Source organism: Centruroides sculpturatus, unplaced genomic scaffold (genome assembly GCF_000671375.1).
Source record: "Centruroides sculpturatus isolate CEXI.00-Female unplaced genomic scaffold, Cexi_2.0 scaffold165, whole genome shotgun sequence".
Taxonomy (NCBI): Eukaryota; Metazoa; Arthropoda; class Arachnida; order Scorpiones; family Buthidae; genus Centruroides; species Centruroides sculpturatus.
Genome location: NW_019384429.1, coordinates 289,944 through 314,233, shown reverse-complemented (window position 1 = coordinate 314,233; position 24,290 = coordinate 289,944). Strand labels below are relative to the sequence as shown.

General features: G+C 30.6%; 1 protein-coding gene across 4 annotated transcripts in view; it reads left to right on the top strand.

Moving 5' to 3' along the window:
* Nucleotides 1-24,290, top strand: part of LOC111619676 (coiled-coil domain-containing protein AGAP005037-like) — a 341,137-nt gene that overhangs the window by 125,085 nt on the left and 191,762 nt on the right. For all 4 annotated transcript variants that reach the window (XM_023361441.1, XM_023361440.1, XM_023361443.1 and 1 more), the window contains 3 exons: nt 5,885-6,033; nt 6,268-6,330; nt 21,807-21,887. In XM_023361441.1, coding sequence (XP_023217209.1) covers nt 5,885-6,033; nt 6,268-6,330; nt 21,807-21,887 — 293 coding nt within the window. The remainder of the gene's footprint in view (nt 1-5,884; nt 6,034-6,267; nt 6,331-21,806; nt 21,888-24,290) is intronic.

The window sequence follows — 24,290 nt, the reverse complement described above, 5'->3', positions numbered from 1 at the left end:
CTTGACAAAGCCATTGTTACTTGATATTGCTCAAGTCAGATGTCACAGCCTTCAGGGGTCTTGGTTTTTCTTATTCTTTTAGACCTAGAATTTATCTGATCAATTTTACTCTTACACTTTCCCCTAGGCAAATGTTTTTTTTTCAACAAAACAGTGAGTCTTTTTAAATCCTTGTTGATAAAACAAAATGAATTGTATGTAGCCTATGTTAGTTTGATGAACGATAACACTTTCTAAATACTGTAGAGCGTCGATTATCCAAATCAATTGAGGACTGGGGTTGTTCAGAAGATCGATGTTTCGGATAACCGATTATGCACGAAAAAATATATTAATTTATCCCATCTTGACATTTTTCTCCGTTGCATGTCGCTTCGTGTTGAATTTTCGTCGATGTTAAGCCTAACGAAGACTATTGTATCGTTAAAAATTATTTTTTTATTTTGTACAAACAAAATACAGTAGAACCTCCATTATCCAGACCTCCATTATCCGGATTGTTCAAAATAAACAAAAATTTTACGAATTTGCTGATTTGCACTTGGCGAATTACGACACTGTTTATGTACGTGATGGAATGCATAACTTTTTTTGTTTCAACAACATNTAATTTTGTTTTTACGTTTTATTTTATTTTTATTTTGTTGTAATTAATTTCAAAATTTTAAACAATTGTATTGCTTGTGTTCTATTTTATGTTTGTTTTTGTTTTAAAGTGGCTTAACTGAAGAAGACTATTAAAAATAGTCGAAAACATTATTATTTTTATTAAATACTTCGTTGCTGGAAATACTAAGGTTATTTTATTATGTATATCAAAAACAATGATGTCTTAGCTAATATTATATAAATATTCATTAAACTTAATATATCTATAGTAAAACCTGAATAAATCAAAACTGCATGGTACAGAAAAAACATTTCTGTATCATGCAATTTTTGTTTTGAACAGGTTTTAGCAACTTTTTTAACTTTAAACTACACCAGTTAAATGTCACATAGTTATGTTAATTTTTTATAGTAAAATAACTTCTATATGTGTAAAAAACTTTATTGCTAGGCATAATCCAAATTAATCTAAACTGATATCTGCTAAAGATGGTAGTATTTGAATTCAATAATTGAGAACTATTTGATTGCAAAAAGTTCTCACTATTTCAAAAAACTTGTGCTAGATATTTTGAATAGTGCTCAGATCCTTATGAGTTTACATGATAGTAAACAAACCAATTTGGGTCTCACAAACTAGCTCTGTCATTGGAAAGTCTAATCACAATACAATAATAGAGATCAAATTATTCCTTTAGTTAGTATAGTGTGATCTGGCTTCTCAAGGAATTTTAATTCTCTTATTAATCATTTATGTCAATCTCTATTATTATCAATAATTTTAATCAACTGGTTCTTGAATGCTTGGTACTAATTAATTACTATCTATTCTGTCCAAGGCAAATTGACAATATTGTGTTATCTTATTCTCATTGTTTTCATAAATTACGTTAATTGTTTGTTCCTGAGAACTCAATTCTTAGGAACAAACAATTAATGTTATTCTTGAACATTCTTGATTCTTAAAAGTTTTCAATTCTACCCCTAATTAATTCTAACAAAGACAAATGTTAACAAAGATCGTTTATTCATATGTTCTCTTGTCGTGTAACTTATTTCTCTGACAAAGTTTTTGAAATTGTTCTTGGAATACAGTTTGCCATGCTTTGTAATGACTATTATTCTTGGGGAAGGTTTTACTTATTTGTTTATTAGTGGAATTTTAATCTTCCACTTTATCAAAATTAAGTCAATTTCTGTGTTAGACAAGTTTCCAGTTTATAGTAAAATTTAACATACAAAATTGCTCCATTCCAAATAATTTTTTCTCTATTGGCAGATTTTTGTCTTCTTCGTATTCTGTTTTAGATAGGTTTTACTGGATATGAAAATTAACAGTATACACATAATTTTAAAAACACAATTATTCAACAATCCAGCTCTTTTCTACTGAATACTTTTCTACAGAAAATTATTCAATAGAAAAGAGTTATCAATACTTTTCTGTAGAAAAGTATTGTCAACTCTTTTACTTTTCTACAGAACTCTTTTCTATTGAAGTATTGTCAACTCTTTTCTACAGAAAAGTTGACATTATTTTTGTCTGTTTACAGTTTGTTTGAGGTGCATGCAGTTTTTCAACTTCATGATTTTTTGCAAAAATTGTGCCATGATATGAGTGAGACCTCTTTTTATAGGTATGATCACAACTCACTACAAATACCATTTTACCAGAGGTATGGTGAAAGGATGATTATATGAGATAATTATGGGAAGAATGTAACTACATTTTGACATGATTTCAGTGTCAGTACAGTGATTTCTTGTACTTTGAATTTAATTCGTGTCATGAGACTGTTTGAATTCTGAATCTATTAGAAATAATGGAAAGTAAATTAATTCATTCCTGGATCATAAACAACAACCATTTTGAAACAATTTCAAATAGCAAATACACATAATTTAAGGTAAAAATAACACAATGCCCTAAATAATAAATTAAAATGTGAAAACAATAAATAAAATATGTAAATACTGTTGCAAGATTATTTGTAAGGTTGAGGAATGCCTAGATAACTTAAGTACAATTATATTCTCTTTATTACACCAAAAATTTACACACGATATGAGATTGTAACAAACATAGAGGTTAGCGTGTACATCATGAGGATCAGACCAAAAGAGGAATAGTTCACATTTCTTGTGTCCCCTAATTTATAGCTCCATCTTGATACTAGAAAAGCCTACTCCAGGAAGCAAAACCTACTTCTGGGTATATTCCTTCTAGTATCAAGAGGGAGCACTACATGCTGCTACACTGTGTAATAAAATGAAAATGCCATTTAATGTACCTTAGTGAGGAGTGGTGATATCCTGTTTTTTAAGTTCACTGTTCTGATGCTTGGCTTTCTCACAAATAATCCTCTCAGAGATGATATCACCAGCCAATTGCTTCTCAATTATCCACATTAGGAGGAGTTTTTCTATCTCTTCATTTACACGGAATCTCTTGGAGGCCAATATTGCCACACCTTTAGTAACATTTACTGCATTTTTTGCTTGCTTGTTTTTAAGAATGATGCATACTGTTGACTTCATCATCTGAAACGTGGATATCAGATTCATCAGATGTGTACCACTTTCATGCTTTATGTGAGTTTGTGGATTTAAAGGGGATTGTAAAACTTGATGTGGATTGTGTTTTTTGAATTGTAAACAGATCCGATAGGAAAAAAACGCTCCTTGCAAGAATCAGATCAGAGGTCATTGTTTGAATAATAACAATCAGATGGGAAAGAGATGGGAAAGTTGACAATTAGCTGTCAAAAATGTTTCATCATTGTCAACATTTGATGATCAGATGATCCCTTTCCCACGACAATAGGATAAAAGCAAAAGCTACCAGAAGCTCGAGGTGCGATTGAACTGGAAGTTATAATTAGTGATAGTGCCCATTTCATCTCCCTGACCTCCATTCAACGGACTTGATCCAGCCCAAGGAGAAGACACAGGTGGAAAGACATTTCAGTGGCTCCGACTCTTCCAGGAAGCAACAATCATTGCCTACAACTCTCCATTACAATTGAGAGGTATAATGTATGTTAGGGCTAGAACTTTGTCAACTCTGTCTCTCGAAGTAGAAATTAGGTACATGACAGAACTTAGAAATTAGTCGCTGTCCATGTGAAAATAGTCAATAGAATAATCGCATTTAACCATATAGCGATCTGTATATCATAGGGTTAGTTATAGTTAATAAACTTATATTTTGTTATATGTTAAACCTGTTTCCTGTCACTTCAAAAAAACTGACACCTCTCGACTTGCTCACACACTCCCCACTCGATTTTGCCTCCTATCAAGTTTTAGCCATCCGACGACACCAAGGTCAGGTTTTAACAACCTGTGCCGATTTAAGTGGCATTTGGGGAACAGCCCCTGTGCCCCTGGCTTATATCACACTTTGCAATAAGTTTCTTTTTTCATTTTAGTCATCAATACTACAACCTTCCTCTTAGAAAGAAGGTGAATGAGTTATGGTTGGAATGCAGTAGATTTTTTTTACATTAATTGAAAGTTTACATTGAGTTGATTATAGAAATATTAACATTTTAACTCCAATCATGGTCTACATAGAGTAGTAGTAACAAAGTTTGTGTTTATGAAAATTTTTAACAATTAACAGAATTTATGGAAATTATGAGTTGTGATAACAATCTAAGTGACATAATTGTTAGAAACACAATTTCATTTTGTCACATTTCTTCTTCTCATCAAAAGTGATCAAAGCAGAAAACTTGCTATTTTAAATATTGGAAACTTGTTTTATTTTCTAGATGTATGAATGGTATTTTGATTCCTTTGTCAATCTCCAATATCCTGCAAAAACATAAATCTAATCAGTATATTAAGTATAGTTAGTATAGTGCATTATATTAATTTTTAATTACAAAAAACAGTTACCTTTACTATTTGTGGTTGATGACAATGAATGCGAACAAATTTGTGCAAGGATTTTTGAGTTAGCATAGTTTTTGAAAAAATTTTCAAAGTTTTTCTCATGCTAAACTATAATTGGGGTTAAAATTTTTGTATTTTTGTAATAAGCTTAATGTAAGCTTTTAATTGATATATAACAAATATGTCAACTATTATTCATGCACCTTTCTTATTAGGTTCATTGCTTCAAGAAGTGTTTTCTTGGATGTCGTGGTTAATAGATAAGGGTTATATAACTAAACACATCAAAAATAAAGCAAAAAAAAAAAAAACAATGAAAACGCATGATGCAAGAAATGCTTTTACAATGAGAGTGAAAGATAACTTATACACATAGCAGATGGTATTTACACAATGAGTGAATTTTTTCAATGTTCATGCAGTTTTAATATAGAAGCATTATTTGAAGTTTGAGTCAAATTTCTCTCAATTTAGCATTCAAAATTTGAAGTATGAGGTACCACTGTATTTGCATTATTTATATATATAAGGGGAAATAAAAACATTTGATTTTTTCATGGCTATAATATATATACATACATATGTTCTAATCTGCATTTAATTTTAACTTAATGTGGCTTCTCATTAATTCAAACACCAAACAATATGAAGCTTAAAAGAAGCTTAATTTGTTTTTGATAAAAATGTATACAGTTTTAGAAATATATTTAGAAAGAAAAATATCAATATAAAATAAATATTATCATACACAGTGAGCATATAATCAAGTTTTACTTCTAAAAATATTGCATTTTTCAGAATTTGGTTTTAAAACACTTTGTTGCAAAATTAAAATTAAATTTTCATATTTGTATTTAAAATGTGAACAGCTATAAAATGATTCAATTAATCTTTTGGATTCTTGTATAATCTTTTTATGCATTGTATATTTGAAAAGCCGATGATAGCTTTCACATAAAATGTGAAAGTATGCATTCTTACTATAATATTAATCAGGGTCTTTGATAGGATAAGCTGGGAAGTTTTCCCATGGCCTGAAGAAATCTTAGGGGTCTTTAATGCTTTTTACTTTTCTAAAATTAAAGTTGTTATTACTAACAGAAAAAAATCTAATATGTACATTTTTTTTTGTTAATAAAGAAACATTTTATATGCTTTTTGTTTAAAAAAAATATACAAAGAGATCTGCTAAAAGACAATAGGTTAACGAGCCTTGTACAAGCTCTCATTAGCCTTGGTATTAATTATTGTATTAAGTTATATAGTTATTCATAGTTACTAATGTATTGTAATTTAACTTAATGGAATATTTAATCATAATGGAAAAGCAATCATTATAAATACTAATTAACTTTGTTTCTTACATGTACTTTAGACTTCGTGTAGAACATATGGAACGTCAGTTGGCTAATCTTACTGGATTAGTACAGAAAGCATTGTCAACTGGCCCACCACCTAGATCTCACTCATCTCAACAGATACCAACAAGAGACACAGAATCTCAGCATACTAAAGAAAAAATAGGTGTATATCCTTATATTTCACATTTCTTAACATTTTTATTTGAAAATTCTTTAATACATTGGATGGTATGCATATAAAGAAAATGTTGGAGCTTTTCTACAGAAAACAAAAGTTTCATTTGAAAAGTAATTTTTCAAAAAGAATATGAAGCATTTATTTTATTATTTTATTAATTACTTTTTTTACACAATAATATAAAACTGTAAATGTTACTCCAATACATATATTAAACAGAAAAAGGATATAGCAGTGAAAGAGAAGAAGCAGAACCTGAAATAGCACGACAGTTATTTAAAGGTAAGCCATTTATCTTTGTATATTTTGTGTAAAAATTGTATTTTTTTCCTCATAAATAAAAAAACAAACAAACACAATTCTAATTGAAAGCCAATATTAGTGAGATTCTTGATGTTGATGTTGGCATACTGATTTTTTACATTGAAATATTTTTAATGAATTTATTCTTAACTTAATATTTCCTTCACACTGGTTAAAGGTTGATGTGAGTCATATTTATTCATCCTAGTGTGTTGTGCAGTTAAGTAACTTAATATTATTGATTTTATTTAAAATATTAATATTTCNGTTGTGTATTTAGTTAGTGATAACAATTAACCGTCAAATTTACTGTTTTAATACTTGTCATATTTTCCATAGTAGGATTTGATGAAGTCTTCTCACTGCCATCTTGTAAACAACACACATCCACTCTGGACAGAAGTCACTTGTGAGTTGGAAGTGCATACAAAGATTCTTTCTGCCCATGGTCACTGGACGCTGCCACTTAGGACGTAGCCTTAGAAGTTCCTACTGTTGTCTTGAGTATCAGAAATATTATTCAATTAGAAATTTACAAAGCTGCAAGAAATAACATGGCTATCAACTTTACAGATAGACTGCTTCCCCCTACATGGAAGTCGATCTACTTATCATGGTGTTTAATCTTACAACCCCTCTCCTCCCTTGCTCTCTTACATCACCTTTCTTTTAACATATGAACAGCAATATCCTCTTCTGATGTTGTTCGAACTTTTCTGTTTGAACAACTCCATTCAAGCTGTGGAGGTCAGCCTGATGATGCCCATTAAAAACAGATGTAAACATTTGTTTTCTTGTAGTTTCTTCTTGATGGATATTGGTTATATGTGCAGTGTTTATTAATAATATCCTTTAACATTCACTTCATGAATATTTCTTATTTATTGTTAATATTTTTATTTCCAAAATAATATTATAGTAAGTAATGAATGCACAAAATTCTGGATAATATTCAAAACACTTACACAATCAAAAATCCAGATTGTGAAATAATGGTAGAGAAAATAAACATTTTCAATTGCTTTTAGCAATCATTCTCAAGTTAAAGAATTTATTCGGAAACATAGAATAGAACATATGATGGAATTTAACCCATTCAAGGCTAAGTTTTACGATACCTGCTGTAAAACTTGGTAGCCAAAGACCAAGTTTTTTCTATGTATTATGTCTTAACTACTATGAAAAAGAACAATTCTATGACTCTTTACAATTGTCTCTATTGCACTTCTTCGTGTAAGATCTGGCCAGAACAAAAGACGGGTTCCTTTGTTAGCTATTTTTTATATTCCCTACCCCGCTGCAAAAGTGTTGCTAATCATACAAACCCTGAGGCAATAGTGTTGCCAATACATAACAATTACTCCCCTCTAAAAGTGTTACAAAATCTTCAAGATATTTTGGTTGACAACAAACATGTTTGTTTTTTTCCGAGTATTAATTTCTTCAGGGTTGTTTGTTCTTCTGGGGTTTACTGTTTGTGTCATCTGTGTCTGTATTCTATGGTAAAGAAAGAGAAATTACTTGATCTAGATGTGTTTGCACTATGTCATTGTCAGGAGTAAATATTTCACAAGTCACTGGTCCTGGCATGCTAGCAATTGCTCCAGGCATCCATTTTTGATCCTTGTCATTATAATTTCTATAAAACACAGGATCACTTATCTTCCTTTCCAGATGGGACATAGTAGCACTTAGGTGTTTGGACTCTTGTTTTTTTTTTTTTTCCTCCATTTCTGAATTTAGATCAACATGCCAGTAATCTAGGAGAGACACCAATTTCTAGTTCATCAAAAGTTCTGCTGGGGATTTTCCTGTTTCCGAGTGAAGCTCCATTTGCAGGGTGAGGAGAATACATGATAAATTCACCTTCCAGTCTTCCTCCCTTCTATTTCATCTGAACAGATTCTTTATGGTTTGAATGATGTGCTCTTTTTGATCATTTGTTGCAGGGAGAAGATCTAATATGATGAATGTGATTCTTTTATAAGAATTCTTGAAATTCTTGACTGACAAAAGGTGTGTCATTATCTGATATAATGACACACCTTTTCTTCTGGCCACTACTTCCTTTCCTTTACTTCCTTTAATTCTAAAATGAGTCAACCAGTACAAAAAACATTTTACCTTTAAAAGGACCTGCTAGATCCGTAACCTAGACCAGGGTCTCAAAGGCCCAATCCATGGCTGAGGAGATGTATTCCTTGGATTATTTCTTGTTTGTTGACATTCTCTACAATTACTAATTAATTGTTCAATATTCTTATCATGGCCACTAGACATGACTTCTAGCAAAAGCTTTCATTTTAACAATACCTAAATGAGTTGAATGCAACAATTTTAGCACACTGTCTCTCAATTTAGGAGATATCAAGACTCTAGCTCCTCAAAGAATGCAATCATTTTGCATAGACAATTCATCCTTCCTATTGTTATAAGGTTTGAATTTTTCTTCTAATTGAGTTTGTAGTCATCCCTTTTTAATCCAGCTTAATACTCTGGATAACATATGATCTTTTCCGGTAAGTGATGTTACTACCTTTGCTTCCAAATGGTGATTGATGCTTCATTTCCATTAAGAATATGTCAGCCAGTTTCAGACATTCACCTTCACATGTTCTGAGTGGTAATCTTCTCATTCAATCTTCATTTGCTTGTTTTTTCCCAGACCTATATTTTAAAGTGAAATTATAAGATGACAATATGAGTATCAATATAACATTCTTGGCAATAACATGAGAAGCATTTCTTTTTTGAGATCTTACGATCTGTCAGTACCTTAAATATTCTACCTTGAAGATATTAAATTTTTTTACAAAATTAGACTCACTTCAACCTTTAACCAGTGTGTATTACAATTAAATCTTTAAAGATATTTTTAAGCTTGTGGCACATCCATGGGCATTAATTTTAGAGACAAGATGTGTCTATCAATTGCGTTCCAGGCTATACTTGACACCAATAGTTAACATTCAATCTTATTTGCGGAAACATGGGAACACATGCGCATAAGTTCTCATTATTCAAACTCATCCACTTGCACATTTATTTTGAGTTCCAACTTGATATTAAAGCCATTTTTCAACAACGATCATTATGTTCGAACATATTTAAACATATCACAAGAATGCATGCATAGAGGAGGTTGTCATACAAAATTTCCATCACTCCATTTGAATATTTTCAAATTTTATATTCATATTCATTTTAGAAGATCCAGCTAGTTTACAACTAAAAGATGCCTGAAGAAGAACCCAGAAGGGGTTAACCCTTTCCTGTCACATGACAGGAGCTTTACGTTTGTGGATCCTGATTGGACCAGTGTATAAAGGGAAAGGAAGGGGACCTGGGGAAACCAGGAGTGGATAAGAGTCACTTTTGGGGTGTGCTACCAATGCGATAGGTCAGATGAGAGAGACCAAGAGACAAGCTATGAGGAATCAGGCTTAGGAAGATAGGAGAGAGAGGGCCAGTATAGACCAGATGCAGAGGGTGACTTGGAACTAAGAAAGTGAGTCTTTCTGTACATGCTCAAAGACCTGCCTCGGCATATATTTAATGGTAACTGTTTGTTAATACCCTGGATGTCAACGGATTGGATATTCACAGTCTACAAAGCGACCATAGTTGACATAACCCCAGTATCAGGACCCATTGATCTAAGCTACCAATAGACCCTCCTTCATCTTTTCACTTCTTAGTTGTAAGCAGTAATAGTATTAGGTTCAAGTTGAATTGTCATTGTCTTAGTTTTAAACTGAATTGTATAAAAATCAATTGTTGCAGGAAGTTTGATCAAGAGTGGGGATTTAGTACATATGTATACTTCTGTTCTCTGGGGAGAACAGAATGGCACTAGGCAGTCCGACCTCTGTTACCTCATTTCAATCAATAAAACGTGATTGACTGTTATTTGCGTTGTTGTATTGTCATGTGTTTCTCATCCTTTTTTTCACACTGGTATATATACTATCCCCATGATGGATCACAGAGCCAACTGAAACTTCAAATACATGGATGCTACAGGCCAATCTTCAAACAACCACCTCAAAGAACATTGGACTTCCATCGTGAAAGAGCTTGCCAACACTGAATTAGCAATGTTTGCTTCCAAGCCTGACATAGATATAAAGTACATATCAACTAAGTACACACATAGCATCTCCCTCACAGAACAGCTTAGATATTTAGAACAATTAGAAATTTACAAAGCCATGAGAAATAATACTGCTATCAACTTTAGAGATGCAGACTCCTTCCTCCCTGTGTGAAAGACATCTATGAAGTTTAATCTTACAACCGTCTCCCTTCTCTATCTTACATCACTGCTCACATATGAATGGCAATCACCTCTTCTGAGTAACTTTTCTGTTTGAACTGTTTGTTTTAACAACTGCATTTGAACTGAAAAGGTCAGTTAGCCTAATGATGTCCATTAAAAATGGATGAAAATGTTTGTTGTTTTATAGTTTCTTCTTGCTGGATATTGATTATATGTGCAGTGTTTATTAACGTACTTCTAGTTTTGAATAGTTGAAATTATATTGTTATTTAACTACTTCAGTGAACATGTGTAATGACTGTAATAAGATTAATTATATTTATTTGAATAACTAGAAGAATATATCAAATTATTTATTTATATACAGAGAGACGCCATGAACCTCAAGGAGCTTATCTTGCTCCCCCAGATCGTATTTATCCCACATCTGGACAATCACCATACCAACCATCTCCAGAACATCGTTATGAGCATTCTTATCATTCTTCACCAGACAGAAGTAATCATGATCTTGGTTATTTATCTTCCCCTGAACATCGTTACGATCATCAGCAATCATTTCCAATATATGGCAATTCTTCATTTGAAGAGCAGAGTTATTATGGAGAAAGGATGTATGGATCAAGATCAGGAAGTGTCACACCTGTTGTAGATGAACAAACAAGGTAATTAAGTTAGTATAATTAAATATTGAACTACTGCTATTTGAATTACATTTTAAAATAGGTATAAATAATTTGAGATTAAACAACTTTTTATTAAATTGGAAATTTATTTTTATGTTAAATATTTTGAAGATACTTTATCTTTATTATGTATTAAAATAAAATAAAATAACTTACTGGAATATAAACACTTAAAATAATCAAACACCTTAGTATTTCTAGCAACAAAGTATTTAATAAAAGTAATAACGTTTTCAACTATTTTTAATAGTCTTTTTCAGTTAAACCACTTTAAAACAAGAACAAATGTAAAATAGAACGCAAGCAATACAATGGTTTAAAAATTTGAAATTAATTACAACAAAATAAAAATAAAATAAAATGTAAAAACAAAATTAAATTACAATAAAGTATTAAGAAAATTAATTGTTGTGGTAAAAAGATTTCCATGCAAAGGATAGACTTTCTGCATCTCTATGGTTGATGCATCGTTTGTCAATATGGGCCTTGTAAATTTCAAGTTTTTCAATATGTTTAAGTACTTGTTTGTTGGTGGCAGTCCTAATTATGGATGCTTTGTCCCAATGTATATTAATATCTTGATGTTTAGCGAAGGCTGCAAGGACAGTATTGTCCAAGTTTTTAATAATGGAATACTTATGCTCTTTAAGCCTCTGCTTTAAGTCTCATAATGGCATTTTAGAGCTTGCACACCTGATTTGTTATACTTCGTTTTTTGTATTTGAAGGGAACACATATTTACAAGAAAGAGGGGTTACAATAGGGAGCCCGATATCCTTGTTTTTATGTGAACTAGTATTACGAAGATTAGAAAGTAATGTACTGCCCATATTTATAAATGACATACTTGTATATGCAAGATATGTTGATGATGTTTTCATCATTTGGAGGAATAGTAATAGCACTCAATGTTTCCTTAACAAAATTAATAACAACCCATATGGTTTGACTTTATCAATGGAACAAAAAAGTGACTTTAACGTAAATTTTCTGGATCTGTCCATCACTTGTAAATATGGTGAAATTTGGACAGATATTTATTGAAAGCCTAGCTATCTACCTATTATTATACCGAAGAATTCCTTTGATCCTCAGAATTTTAAGAATGCAGCCTTTCGATCATGGATAAAGCGGGCCTATACCCACTGTACGAGTATGTTTGACACACATAGAGAATTAAATTATATACGTACAATAGCTGTACAACAGGGATATTGTATAAGTGAAATTAATGCTCTTATTGCTAAATATTGTAATCAAACAAATAAGCAACCTACAACTAAGAACCAAGGACCAAGAGTAGTTCTCAACTATATACCTTTCCTACACTCGATGATTAAAAAATTATCTCACAAGAATAATTTAAGAATTATTTATCCTCATAATCCTACGATTTATAGAATTCTATGAAATGATAAGAAGAAAGGAAACCGTAACAAAGGAGTGTATTCTATTCCTTTAAGTGACCGTCGTTTTAATTCAGATCTTGTTTATGTTGGTGCCACTATGAGACTTAAAACAGAGGCTTAAAGAGCATAAGTATTCCATTACTAAAAACTTGGACAGTACCGTCCTTGCAGCCTTCGCTAAACATCAAGATATTAATGTACATTGGGACAAAGCATCCATAATTAGGACTGCCACCAACAAACAAGTACTTAAACATATTAAAAAACTTGAAATTTACAAGACCCATATTGACAAAGGATGCATCAACCATAGAGATGCAGAAAGTCTGTCCTTTGCATGGAAATCTTTTTACCACGACGATTAATTTTCTTAATATTTTATTGTAATTTAATTTTGTTTTTACGTTTTATTTTATTTTTATTTTGTTGTAATTAATTTCAAAATTTTAAACAATTGTATTGCTTGTGTTCTATTTTATGTTTGTTTTTGTTTTAAAGTGGCTTAACTGAAGAAGACTATTAAAAATAGTCGAAAACATTATTATTTTTATTAAATACTTCGTTGCTGGAAATACTAAGGTTATTTTATTATGTATATCAAAAACAATGATGTCTTAGCTAATATTATATAAATATTCATTAAACTTAATATATCTATAGTAAAACCTGAATAAATCAAAACTGCATGGTACAGAAAAAACATTTCTGTATCATGCAATTTTTGTTTTGAACAGGTTTTAGCAACTTTTTTAACTTTAAACTACACCAGTTAAATGTCACATAGTTATGTTAATTTTTTATAGTAAAATAACTTCTATATGTGTAAAAAACTTTATTGCTAGGCATAATCCAAATTAATCTAAACTGATATCTGCTAAAGATGGTAGTATTTGAATTCAATAATTGAGAACTATTTGATTGCAAAAAGTTCTCACTATTTCAAAAAACTTGTGCTAGATATTTTGAATAGTGCTCAGATCCTTATGAGTTTACATGATAGTAAACAAACCAATTTGGGTCTCACAAACTAGCTCTGTCATTGGAAAGTCTAATCACAATACAATAATAGAGATCAAATTATTCCTTTAGTTAGTATAGTGTGATCTGGCTTCTCAAGGAATTTTAATTCTCTTATTAATCATTTATGTCAATCTCTATTATTATCAATAATTTTAATCAACTGGTTCTTGAATGCTTGGTACTAATTAATTACTATCTATTCTGTCCAAGGCAAATTGACAATATTGTGTTATCTTATTCTCATTGTTTTCATAAATTACGTTAATTGTTTGTTCCTGAGAACTCAATTCTTAGGAACAAACAATTAATGTTATTCTTGAACATTCTTGATTCTTAAAAGTTTTCAATTCTACCCCTAATTAATTCTAACAAAGACAAATGTTAACAAAGATCGTTTATTCATATGTTCTCTTGTCGTGTAACTTATTTCTCTGACAAAGTTTTTGAAATTGTTCTTGGAATACAGTTTGCCATGCTTTGTAATGACTATTATTCTTGGGGAAGGTTTTACTTATTTGTTTATTAGTGGAATTTTAATCTTCCACTTTATCAAAATTAAGTCAATTTCTGTGTTAGACAAGTTTCCAGTTTATAGTAAAATTTAACATACAAAATTGCTCCATTCCAAATAATTTTTTCTCTATTGGCAGATTTTTGTCTTCTTCGTATTCTGTTTTAGATAGGTTTTACTGGATATGAAAATTAACAGTATACACATAATTTTAAAAACACAATTATTCAACAATCCAGCTCTTTTCTACTGAATACTTTTCTACAGAAAATTATTCAATAGAAAAGAGTTATCAATACTTTTCTGTAGAAAAGTATTGTCAACTCTTTTACTTTTCTACAGAACTCTTTTCTATTGAAGTATTGTCAACTCTTTTCTACAGAAAAGTTGACATTATTTTTGTCTGTTTACAGTTTGTTTGAGGTGCATGCAGTTTTTCAACTTCATGATTTTTTGCAAAAATTGTGCCATGATATGAGTGAGACCTCTTTTTATAGGTATGATCACAACTCACTACAAATACCATTTTACCAGAGGTATGGTGAAAGGATGATTATATGAGATAATTATGGGAAGAATGTAACTACATTTTGACATGATTTCAGTGTCAGTACAGTGATTTCTTGTACTTTGAATTTAATTCGTGTCATGAGACTGTTTGAATTCTGAATCTATTAGAAATAATGGAAAGTAAATTAATTCATTCCTGGATCATAAACAACAACCATTTTGAAACAATTTCAAATAGCAAATACACATAATTTAAGGTAAAAATAACACAATGCCCTAAATAATAAATTAAAATGTGAAAACAATAAATAAAATATGTAAATACTGTTGCAAGATTATTTGTAAGGTTGAGGAATGCCTAGATAACTTAAGTACAATTATATTCTCTTTATTACACCAAAAATTTACACATGATATGAGATTGTAACAAACATAGAGGTTAGCGTGTACATCATGAGGATCAGACCAAAAGAGGAATAGTTCACATTTCTTGTGTCCCCTAATTTATAGCTCCATCTTGATACTAGAAAAGCCTACTCCAGGAAGCAAAACCTACTTCTGGGTATATTCCTTCTAGTATCAAGAGGGAGCACTACATGCTGCTACACTGTGTAATAAAATGAAAATGCCATTTAATGTACCTTAGTGAGGAGTGGTGATATCCTGTTTTTTAAGTTCACTGTTCTGATGCTTGGCTTTCTCACAAATAATCCTCTCAGAGATGATATCACCAGCCAATTGCTTCTCAATTATCCACATTAGGAGGAGTTTTTCTATCTCTTCATTTACACGGAATCTCTTGGAGGCCAATATTGCCACACCTTTAGTAACATTTACTGCATTTTTTGCTTGCTTGTTTTTAAGAATGATGCATACTGTTGACTTCATCATCTGAAACGTGGATATCAGATTCATCAGATGTGTACCACTTTCATGCTTTATGTGAGGTTGTGGATTTAAAGGGGATTGTAAAACTTGATGTGGATTGTGTTTTTTGAATTGTAAACAGATCCGATAGGAAAAAAACGCTCCTTGCAAGAATCAGATCAGAGGTCATTGTTTGAATAATAACAATCAGATGGGAAAGAGATGGGAAAGTTGACAATTAGCTGTCAAAAATGTTTCATCATTGTCAACATTTGATGATCAGATGATCCCTTTCCCACGACAATAGGATAAAAGCAAAAGCTACCAGAAGCTCGAGGTGCGATTGAACTGGAAGTTATAATTAGTGATAGTGCCCATTTCATCTCCCTGACCTCCATTCAACGGACTTGATCCAGCCCAAGGAGAAGACACAGGTGGAAAGACATTTCAGTGGCTCCGACTCTTCCAGGAAGCAACAATCATTGCCTACAACTCTCCATTACAATTGAGAGGTATAATGTATGTTAGGGCTAGAACTTTGTCAACTCTGTCTCTCGAAGTAGAAATTAGGTACATGACAGAACTTAGAAATTAGTCGCTGTCCATGTGAAAATAGTCAATAGAATAATCGCATTTAACCATATAGTGATCTGTATATCATAGGGTTAGTTATAGTTAATAAACTTATATTTTGTTATATGTTAAACCTGTTTCCTGTCACTTCAAAAAAACTGACACCTCTCGACTTGCTCACACACTCCCCACTCGATTTTGCCTCCTATCAAGTTTTAGCCATCCGACGACACCAAGGTCAGGTTTTAACAACCTGTGCCGATTTAAGTGGCATTTGGGGAACAGCCCCTGTGCCCCTGGCTTATATCACACTTTGCAATAAGTTTCTTTTTTCATTTTAGTCATCAATACTACAACCTTCCTCTTAGAAAGAAGGTGAATGAGTTATGGTTGGAATGCAGTAGATTTTTTTTACATTAATTGAAAGTTTACATTGAGTTGATTATAGAAATATTAACATTTTAACTCCAATCATGGTCTACATAGAGTAGTAGTAACAAAGTTTGTGTTTATGAAAATTTTTAACAATTAACAGAATTTATGGAAATTATGAGTTGTGATAACAATCTAAGTGACANAACGTTTGTTTCTTGAAAATTTGATCACGATTTAAATACAGTATTTACTTTTAATATTACCGATATGTCATCGAAAAGAAAACATGTTGTATTATCATTAAAAGACAAATTAAAGTATTTGTTTTGATTATCCGGATTTTTACTTATCCGGACTACCTTCATCCCCAATTAGTCCGGATAATCGAGGTTCTACTGTAAATATATTGAAAAATATAAAAACAATAAAAAATTATACTTCAGAAGTTAATTTAGTATGAAAAACGTAAAATATTTGAGTAGCCCAAGACATAGCTAAAGATTGCAACGCCACAGCACTGGTGAAAATTTAAATTTGCCGACTGGAATTTTTTTGGATGATTGACGTTTCGGATTATTGACTTTCGGATAATCGACGCTCTATTGTAATGGACTCATTAGGTCATTACTTCCAATTGGACGATTGGATAACAGAATGTCGTGGTTACTATGGAAAGATTTTTTTAAAGAAGTGACTCGATGAGACTATCATTTTTAAAGTTTAAATTTAATGAAGTTTAAAATACGCCATTTGCCAAAATATGTAAAAATGCAACTTAAGGGAAATTTCCCTCATCATGCATGAACCAAATGCAACGTAAGTGCGTTCATCAATCTGAAATTGATAAAACTATTGCTAATATTGCTACAAAATAAGTAGACTGTACTTTCTGTCAGAACATAAAATGAATATAACAGAAATTTCATCTGGATTGAACAAAAATTGCAGGAGTTATGAGGAATTCACACCCATACACACATGCACATGACAGCTTTTATATTAGTAATTAATAATTATCAAATTTTTAATTAAATAATTAAAATTATTTTATTCTGAGAAAATGATATATACTGGGTTTGTCTAATAAGTATCGGGACTGAAGTCATAAAAAGAAAATCATTCAGATATATGTACAGTGAGTTAATAATCTTTAAGATATGACCCTACTGCATCAATGCACCAATGTCAGTGCTTTTTTCAGTCTTCATATGCCTCCTGGAAGGTGGCAACTGCTAGGCTGTATAGGCACCCCATTGAAACAACTTAGACTGCTTCAAATATCCCAAAAAGATGTCCTTTCAACATCTGCCTGGCCATCTTTGAATTTTTTATTCCACTCAAAAACACATGTTCTAGACATGGCTTCATCCTTGTAAGCCTCACAGATCATATTCAAAGTCTCAGTAGCAGATTTGTTCAATTTAACACAAAATTTGATTTAAAAAATGCTGCTCGATAGTGCACTGCATCTTGACTCTCGACACAAGCACAAGCACTAAATACTTTCACTTCAGGTGTGATCTACACGCTCCAAAGGCTAGGAGACAACTCAGCTGAGTCTCGTAGCTTATGAGACATTTCCACCACCAATCCCGCTTATAGAAACCATCCTACACCCCTTCCCATTGGCAGGAAAAAGTCAGTCTAATGCTTATTGGACAAATCCTGTATAGGAGCTAATTTTTTTGCATATTTTTAATCAAAATTAATTATACATCAAATATCAATGTTAAGAAAAGGACACTTTTCAGACTGTCAACTGAAAAAAATATGGCTGAGAAAGGGTTAAGCATGAGCAAAGTGAAGTTAGAATAAAAATTAAAGATCACAGTCTAATAATTTTTAACAATTTAAATTTGTTTAACAAAACTAATATTAATAAATTACACTATTTGAAAATTAACAAATGAATTAATTTTTAAACTATTTTAAATGCATCAATATGAGTTTACTTAACTCAGTCACCAGAATCTCTTAAACAGGTATAAATAATCAAATATAAAATTTTCATTTAACCTAAATATTAATTTTATATTTACACAATTATTATTAACCCAGTTCATGCATATCATTAAGTAACTATAAAAGTAGTGTTGGTTTTTATTAAATGATCTTATATATACTAAATTAAATTTTTTTGACTAAGATAATCATGTTTTAAGTTAACAATTTATTACTATTGCTAACTTAATCATTCTTATTATTTAAATTACAAATAATATTTTTTTTTTATCTGTTCTTTTTTAAGGATTATGAAAATTGATGAATAAAGCATCAAATTATAATTTTATTCAAACTAACAATTCAAGTACAGTCAACTCACATTAACACAAATTACTAGGGAAACAGTAGTTAATACATAATCAAAATTAATTATACATCAAATATCGATGACAAGAAAAGAACACTTTTCAGACTGTCAAACTTTCGATAAAATGAACTAAGTTTCTGGGTCAAGACCAAGGTTGTATAATTTAGGGAGTTAAGGCTTAACAGATGATCGAAACCTTTAAAATATAATACATTATTTTGAATTAACTTACTAAATAAAGTTAAACAAAATTAAATTTATTAACAAAAACAAATTTCTAAATGCTTTTTCAAATCAAACAAAATGAGGAGGAGGAGGAGATATTTGCTGTTTATGTATGAAGTGTTAAACAAAACAAAGCTAAAAGAAATTTGTAATTTTTTTTCTGTTGGGAGATTAAAGTAGAAAATATTTTTGGTGCCAAAAGAATAGAAAAAAGCTAAATTTGGCATTACTGTATGCACTCCCCAATATGCAAACAGCATGTGTTTGCATCGGGATCCACATCTATTTAAAGAGTTGGGCATCCTTAAACTTTAACCTCTATTTTCTGAGTACAGTAGAATGGTCTGCTAAAATCAGATATTTAAATTGCTTTACAATTGGATGTTGAATCAATCTTTGTTTATTATGAAAAAATCTGTTATATTCAAAATAAAACATTTATTACAACTGGGTACTAATTTTTAGTGTTTATATCAAAAATTGTAAAAAGCAAGCATAATTGGAAGTAGGGTTATTTCTTGAGGGTTGTTAAGTTAATTTACATTTCAGTTTAATGAATTCTGGTAAAAAAAATTTTGTTTAGTTTCTTGAAAATTAATTTGACAATGGCATTTTAACAGGGCAACAGCAAAATTTGCTTTAATGTAAGAATTTGCTTTATTGGTATTCACTTTAAGGTGAGTTGACTGTAATAATAAATTACTTCAATTGTATTAAAAATTTGTTTATGATTGAGTTATTAATATAGTAATGTTATTGGGCTGCAATTTTCGAATTGTAGACCTATACACTCCTATTATTTTTTGTCTGTTTTTTTGTTAATCTTGAGATTGGAATTAGATAAATTAAAATTGAATTGAGATATGGAAAGCTTAGGGCAAGAAACCCCCATTAACTATATGGGAATGTCCTATCTGGACTGGAAATCACATAATTTCAGTTCAAAATATTCTTAAGAACAGAGTTAGATAAATGATTGGTATCACTTAATTATTATCAGGAGAAGTATGATATACAGGGAGCAAAATCAAGACCAGATATGGAAAGCTTAGAGTCTAGAGACACAATTAACTATATATAAACTTCTGGTTTGGATCAGAAAACAGGTACTTTTTTTTAAATTAAAAGATGATTAAAAATTACAGCCCAGCATTGTGACAATGTCACAATAAATTATTTCTCATTTTTATATAATTTTATTTTTTATATCTATATGTCTCTAGTACTATTTGAACTGTAAACTATTTGCAGAATTCGTGATGTAAAAAAACTTTTAAAAAGAAAAAATATTTTGACCATGTCTATATTATTGAAACAAGTTATTTTTTTCAAAATTATTGAATAAATACAGTCAAACCTGTCTATAATGGAACCTGTATGTAGCAAAAACCTGTCATTAATGGAAAATTTCTTTGGTCCCTTAAATTTTTTGCAAAAGGTAATGTAAATTAACTTGTATATAATGGAACCTGTCCAATGTGGAAATAGAAAGGAAAATCAGGCCATATAATGGAAAAATCAGTATCTCTATTTGATTTAACACAAATTTAACAAGAAGTTTACAAGCCTAGAATGTATAAATCATTAAAAAAAAATAAAAAAAATACACATATCCGATACAGAATATCAAAATATAACTACTGTATTACAGTATTTTTATTGGGATTTGAACGGAAAGTTTTTGCATATTTTTATTATCAGCTGTTTTTACTTAACATAAATATGTGATGTAATTATAAGTTGTGAAATTTAACACATTATTCCTGATGTGAGATTGTATTTTTTGTTTTGAAGTTTATTTTAAACTTTTTTACATCACATTTCATTTGAATAAAACCAAGTTGAAATGTCTGCAGATAAAATGCACACTGGACATATTATGCATGCTTTTTAAGTTTTGTAAAGGATATCACACTATACAAACAGTAAAAACTATTTATACCATGTATAAGGAAAATGCTTTTAAACTCTGAATGTGTCAAATGTGGTTTTGAAAGTTTCATTTGGGAAATTTTGAAGTAAAGAATGCAAAACATATGGGTCCCCAAAAGCTGTCAATGAGAAATTGCGGGAAGAAATTGTTAAAGATTGATGAATAACAATGCATGAATTTGCAACAAATCTTAGTGTGTCACAGACACATATTGTTGAAACATTACATCCACTTGAAATAGTTGTAAACATGCTGATGATTATGTTCTGCAATCAGTTAGTTTTTTTTTTCACTATGAAAAAACAAACTGAATTGAGTATAATTTTATCTGATGAAGATAGGCACTGCAAGGTTTTGTTTTATTTTTAAATTGGTTACTCATTTTTATCTTAGAGAACTTTTCACAAATGTATGAAAAAATTAATATATGTTATTAATTGAAAATCTGTTTTAGCAGGTGGTGATTGTTCGGTCAAGTACTGAGGTACCACTGTATTTGATTAATGCGATTTTGATAGACATGGTAACATTGAGAAATTTATTAACTGCATTAATTGAGGGATATGTATAGTAGGTAACCTGTATATAGCAGAAACCTATCTACTATGGAAGAGTTGTTTGGTCCCTTGGGGTTCTGTTACAGACAGGTTTGACTGTATAAAATTCAAACTGTTCTGTAATTTAAGATTATTAACATAATTTTATAAGTTTTATTTTTAATATTATTACATTATTATTATTTTTTTATTTCAATAGAAGAAAAATCTGTTTCATTTTCGGATGAAACAACGAATGCAAATTCTTGTATTCCAAAACAACATTCTCCCCAACATGCAGGTAATTTATTATGCAGTACTATTATAAATAAATGTCTTAATTTTGAAACTATTTCAAATAGATATTATTAATCATATTTATTCTTAAATAAACTAGTCTTACATATATGTAGAGCTATAGCAGTAAAAGGTGTCTGGAAAGACCTTTATTATTATACAAATTCATAACACAAAAATGAAGCAGTCTGTAGAGATGCAGTTTATTGTAAAAGAAAGAATAACTTTAAAAAGATTTTTATTAGCTTTCCTTCAATAAACCTCTGAATTCCATGGATTCCTGTAGAATGCCTCTCAAATCTGTTCCACAGATTCATCCAATGTTGAAGGATAAAAGTTATATTTTGAGTGCTGAACACTTTCTGTATCTTTAAATTTCTGCATTCAAGCCTAAATTAAACGGACTCTTGGTGATGTTCTTTTTGAACTTTCTTTATACAGTTATAGTAATTTTTTTCAGCTAATCACAATACACAGTACCAGTGCTGATGTATGAGGTGCTTTTGTGTAAGCCACTTTTTGGCACCCTATTTTTTTTAGGCCCAAAACAAATTGAATATACATATGCACATTCTTCTACTATATGTAAATAATAAAACACAAAATGATTAGATTATATATTTTATTAATTAAATTGAAATATTTTTATTACAAAAGAACTTTTCTAGCCTTTAAATTATGAACTTTTTAATTAAGACAGTCAAATCATACTCATCTAATTCACTTTCTATAGAGATTGTTGATAAGTTTGATAATCTTTTCTGTAACATTAGGACCATAAATGATTTTTTATCTTCTTTAATTTTGAGAAACTTCTTTTAGCATTGGCAAACTTTACTGGTAAAGTCAAGTATATTCTTAAAGCATAGTAGGCAGTATTAGGAAAACAGTCAACCAAATGATTATTATAGATGAAATTTAAAATATCTTTTATGGTCATCTTTTTATCTAAAAGACATTTTAAAGATTTAATTTCTTCGAATAGGGATTCACTGTCTGCATCGTTGCACTTTTCAAATGATCTGCTAATTTTAATTCTAAATTCTTACAGTATGATAAAATTTCACTTTTATCCTAATCTGATAATGTATTTAATCTTGATAAAACTTTAAATATGTCATTGTGTTCTTCCAAAACTTCAAACCTTTCACACAATGACATTAATGCAGAATCTGCTATTACCAAAAAGAAAGATGTTTTAAAATTTAATTTTGGATTGTCGATGCATTCATCTTCTAATTCACGATCAAAAAGTCTTTTCTTTATTCCTCATTTTGTATTGGCAGAAAATGTTGACTTGAGTCTTCTGCCATCTTATATCTTATATTACTTATATGGATTCAAACGATATATCTGTTTTAAATTCATTCAATTGTCTTTAATTTATTTTAAACTTTTGAGAGCGTCACTCAGGTTACAAGCAGGACTCTGTAACATTTTGCTAATGACATTAATTTTACTCAAAATATCATGCCACACAATCAGGGAACAAATAAATTTAAATGACTTTAATTTTGATGACAATTCATTTACTTGAAATCTTGTTCATGTCTTTTGTAATATCATTTTTAATTTCTTGTAAAGCAAGATACAGTGGTGCCTCCTATAACGTACGCCTCAAATAATGGACTTTCTGTTTGGCCGTTACATGACTTGAGCAACGGACTGGCTGCGAACAACGAACTTTTCGTTCGGCAGTTACATGAGGCAAACAATGGTCTTTTTGCGAACAAATGCGAATGATGTTTCCACTCTTTTGCCATTGCCAATGACAATCTGCTATTTTTATAATATATTAGTATTATTAGAATATATTATCAGTATATCTGAAGTACAGAATATTGGGATTTGGCTTGCTCCCTTGTTTATTAAGTACATCAACACAGTGCAGGGTATTTACATTTATTCAAGTGTTGTGCAAATCATGGCTTCTAAAAAAACAGAAAAGTGATTTCAATTGAAACAATGCAAGAAATCGTCAGAAGGAGTGAAAGTTGACAAAAACTTCCTTGTCCAATGGAGAGAGGTTCAGGAGTTTATCAACACTCATTATCCAAACAGAGCTGAGGCCACAGTATCAATGATCTCTACAGTGACACCCTTGCCCATCATTTCTGACAGGTGTTGAAGAAGAGAGAGAAACAGACCACCTTGGACATGTTTTTCAAGAAGCCAGCAGGGAAAAAACAAAGGATGGAACAAGAGGAGTTGACCCAGCAAGCTCTGGTAGCCTCTCCTGAATCTGAATCCAATTAAAAAACAATTAAAAAAAAAGACCTGCTGCAATGTGTAAAAAGTCTGTTTCTGTATGAATGTGGGAAGAAAGTGTTCCTCCACCTCCTTCTCACAACATCTGACTACCCGGCATAATTGGTGACTGCTCCATTTTCATGTTTTTTTTTTTTAA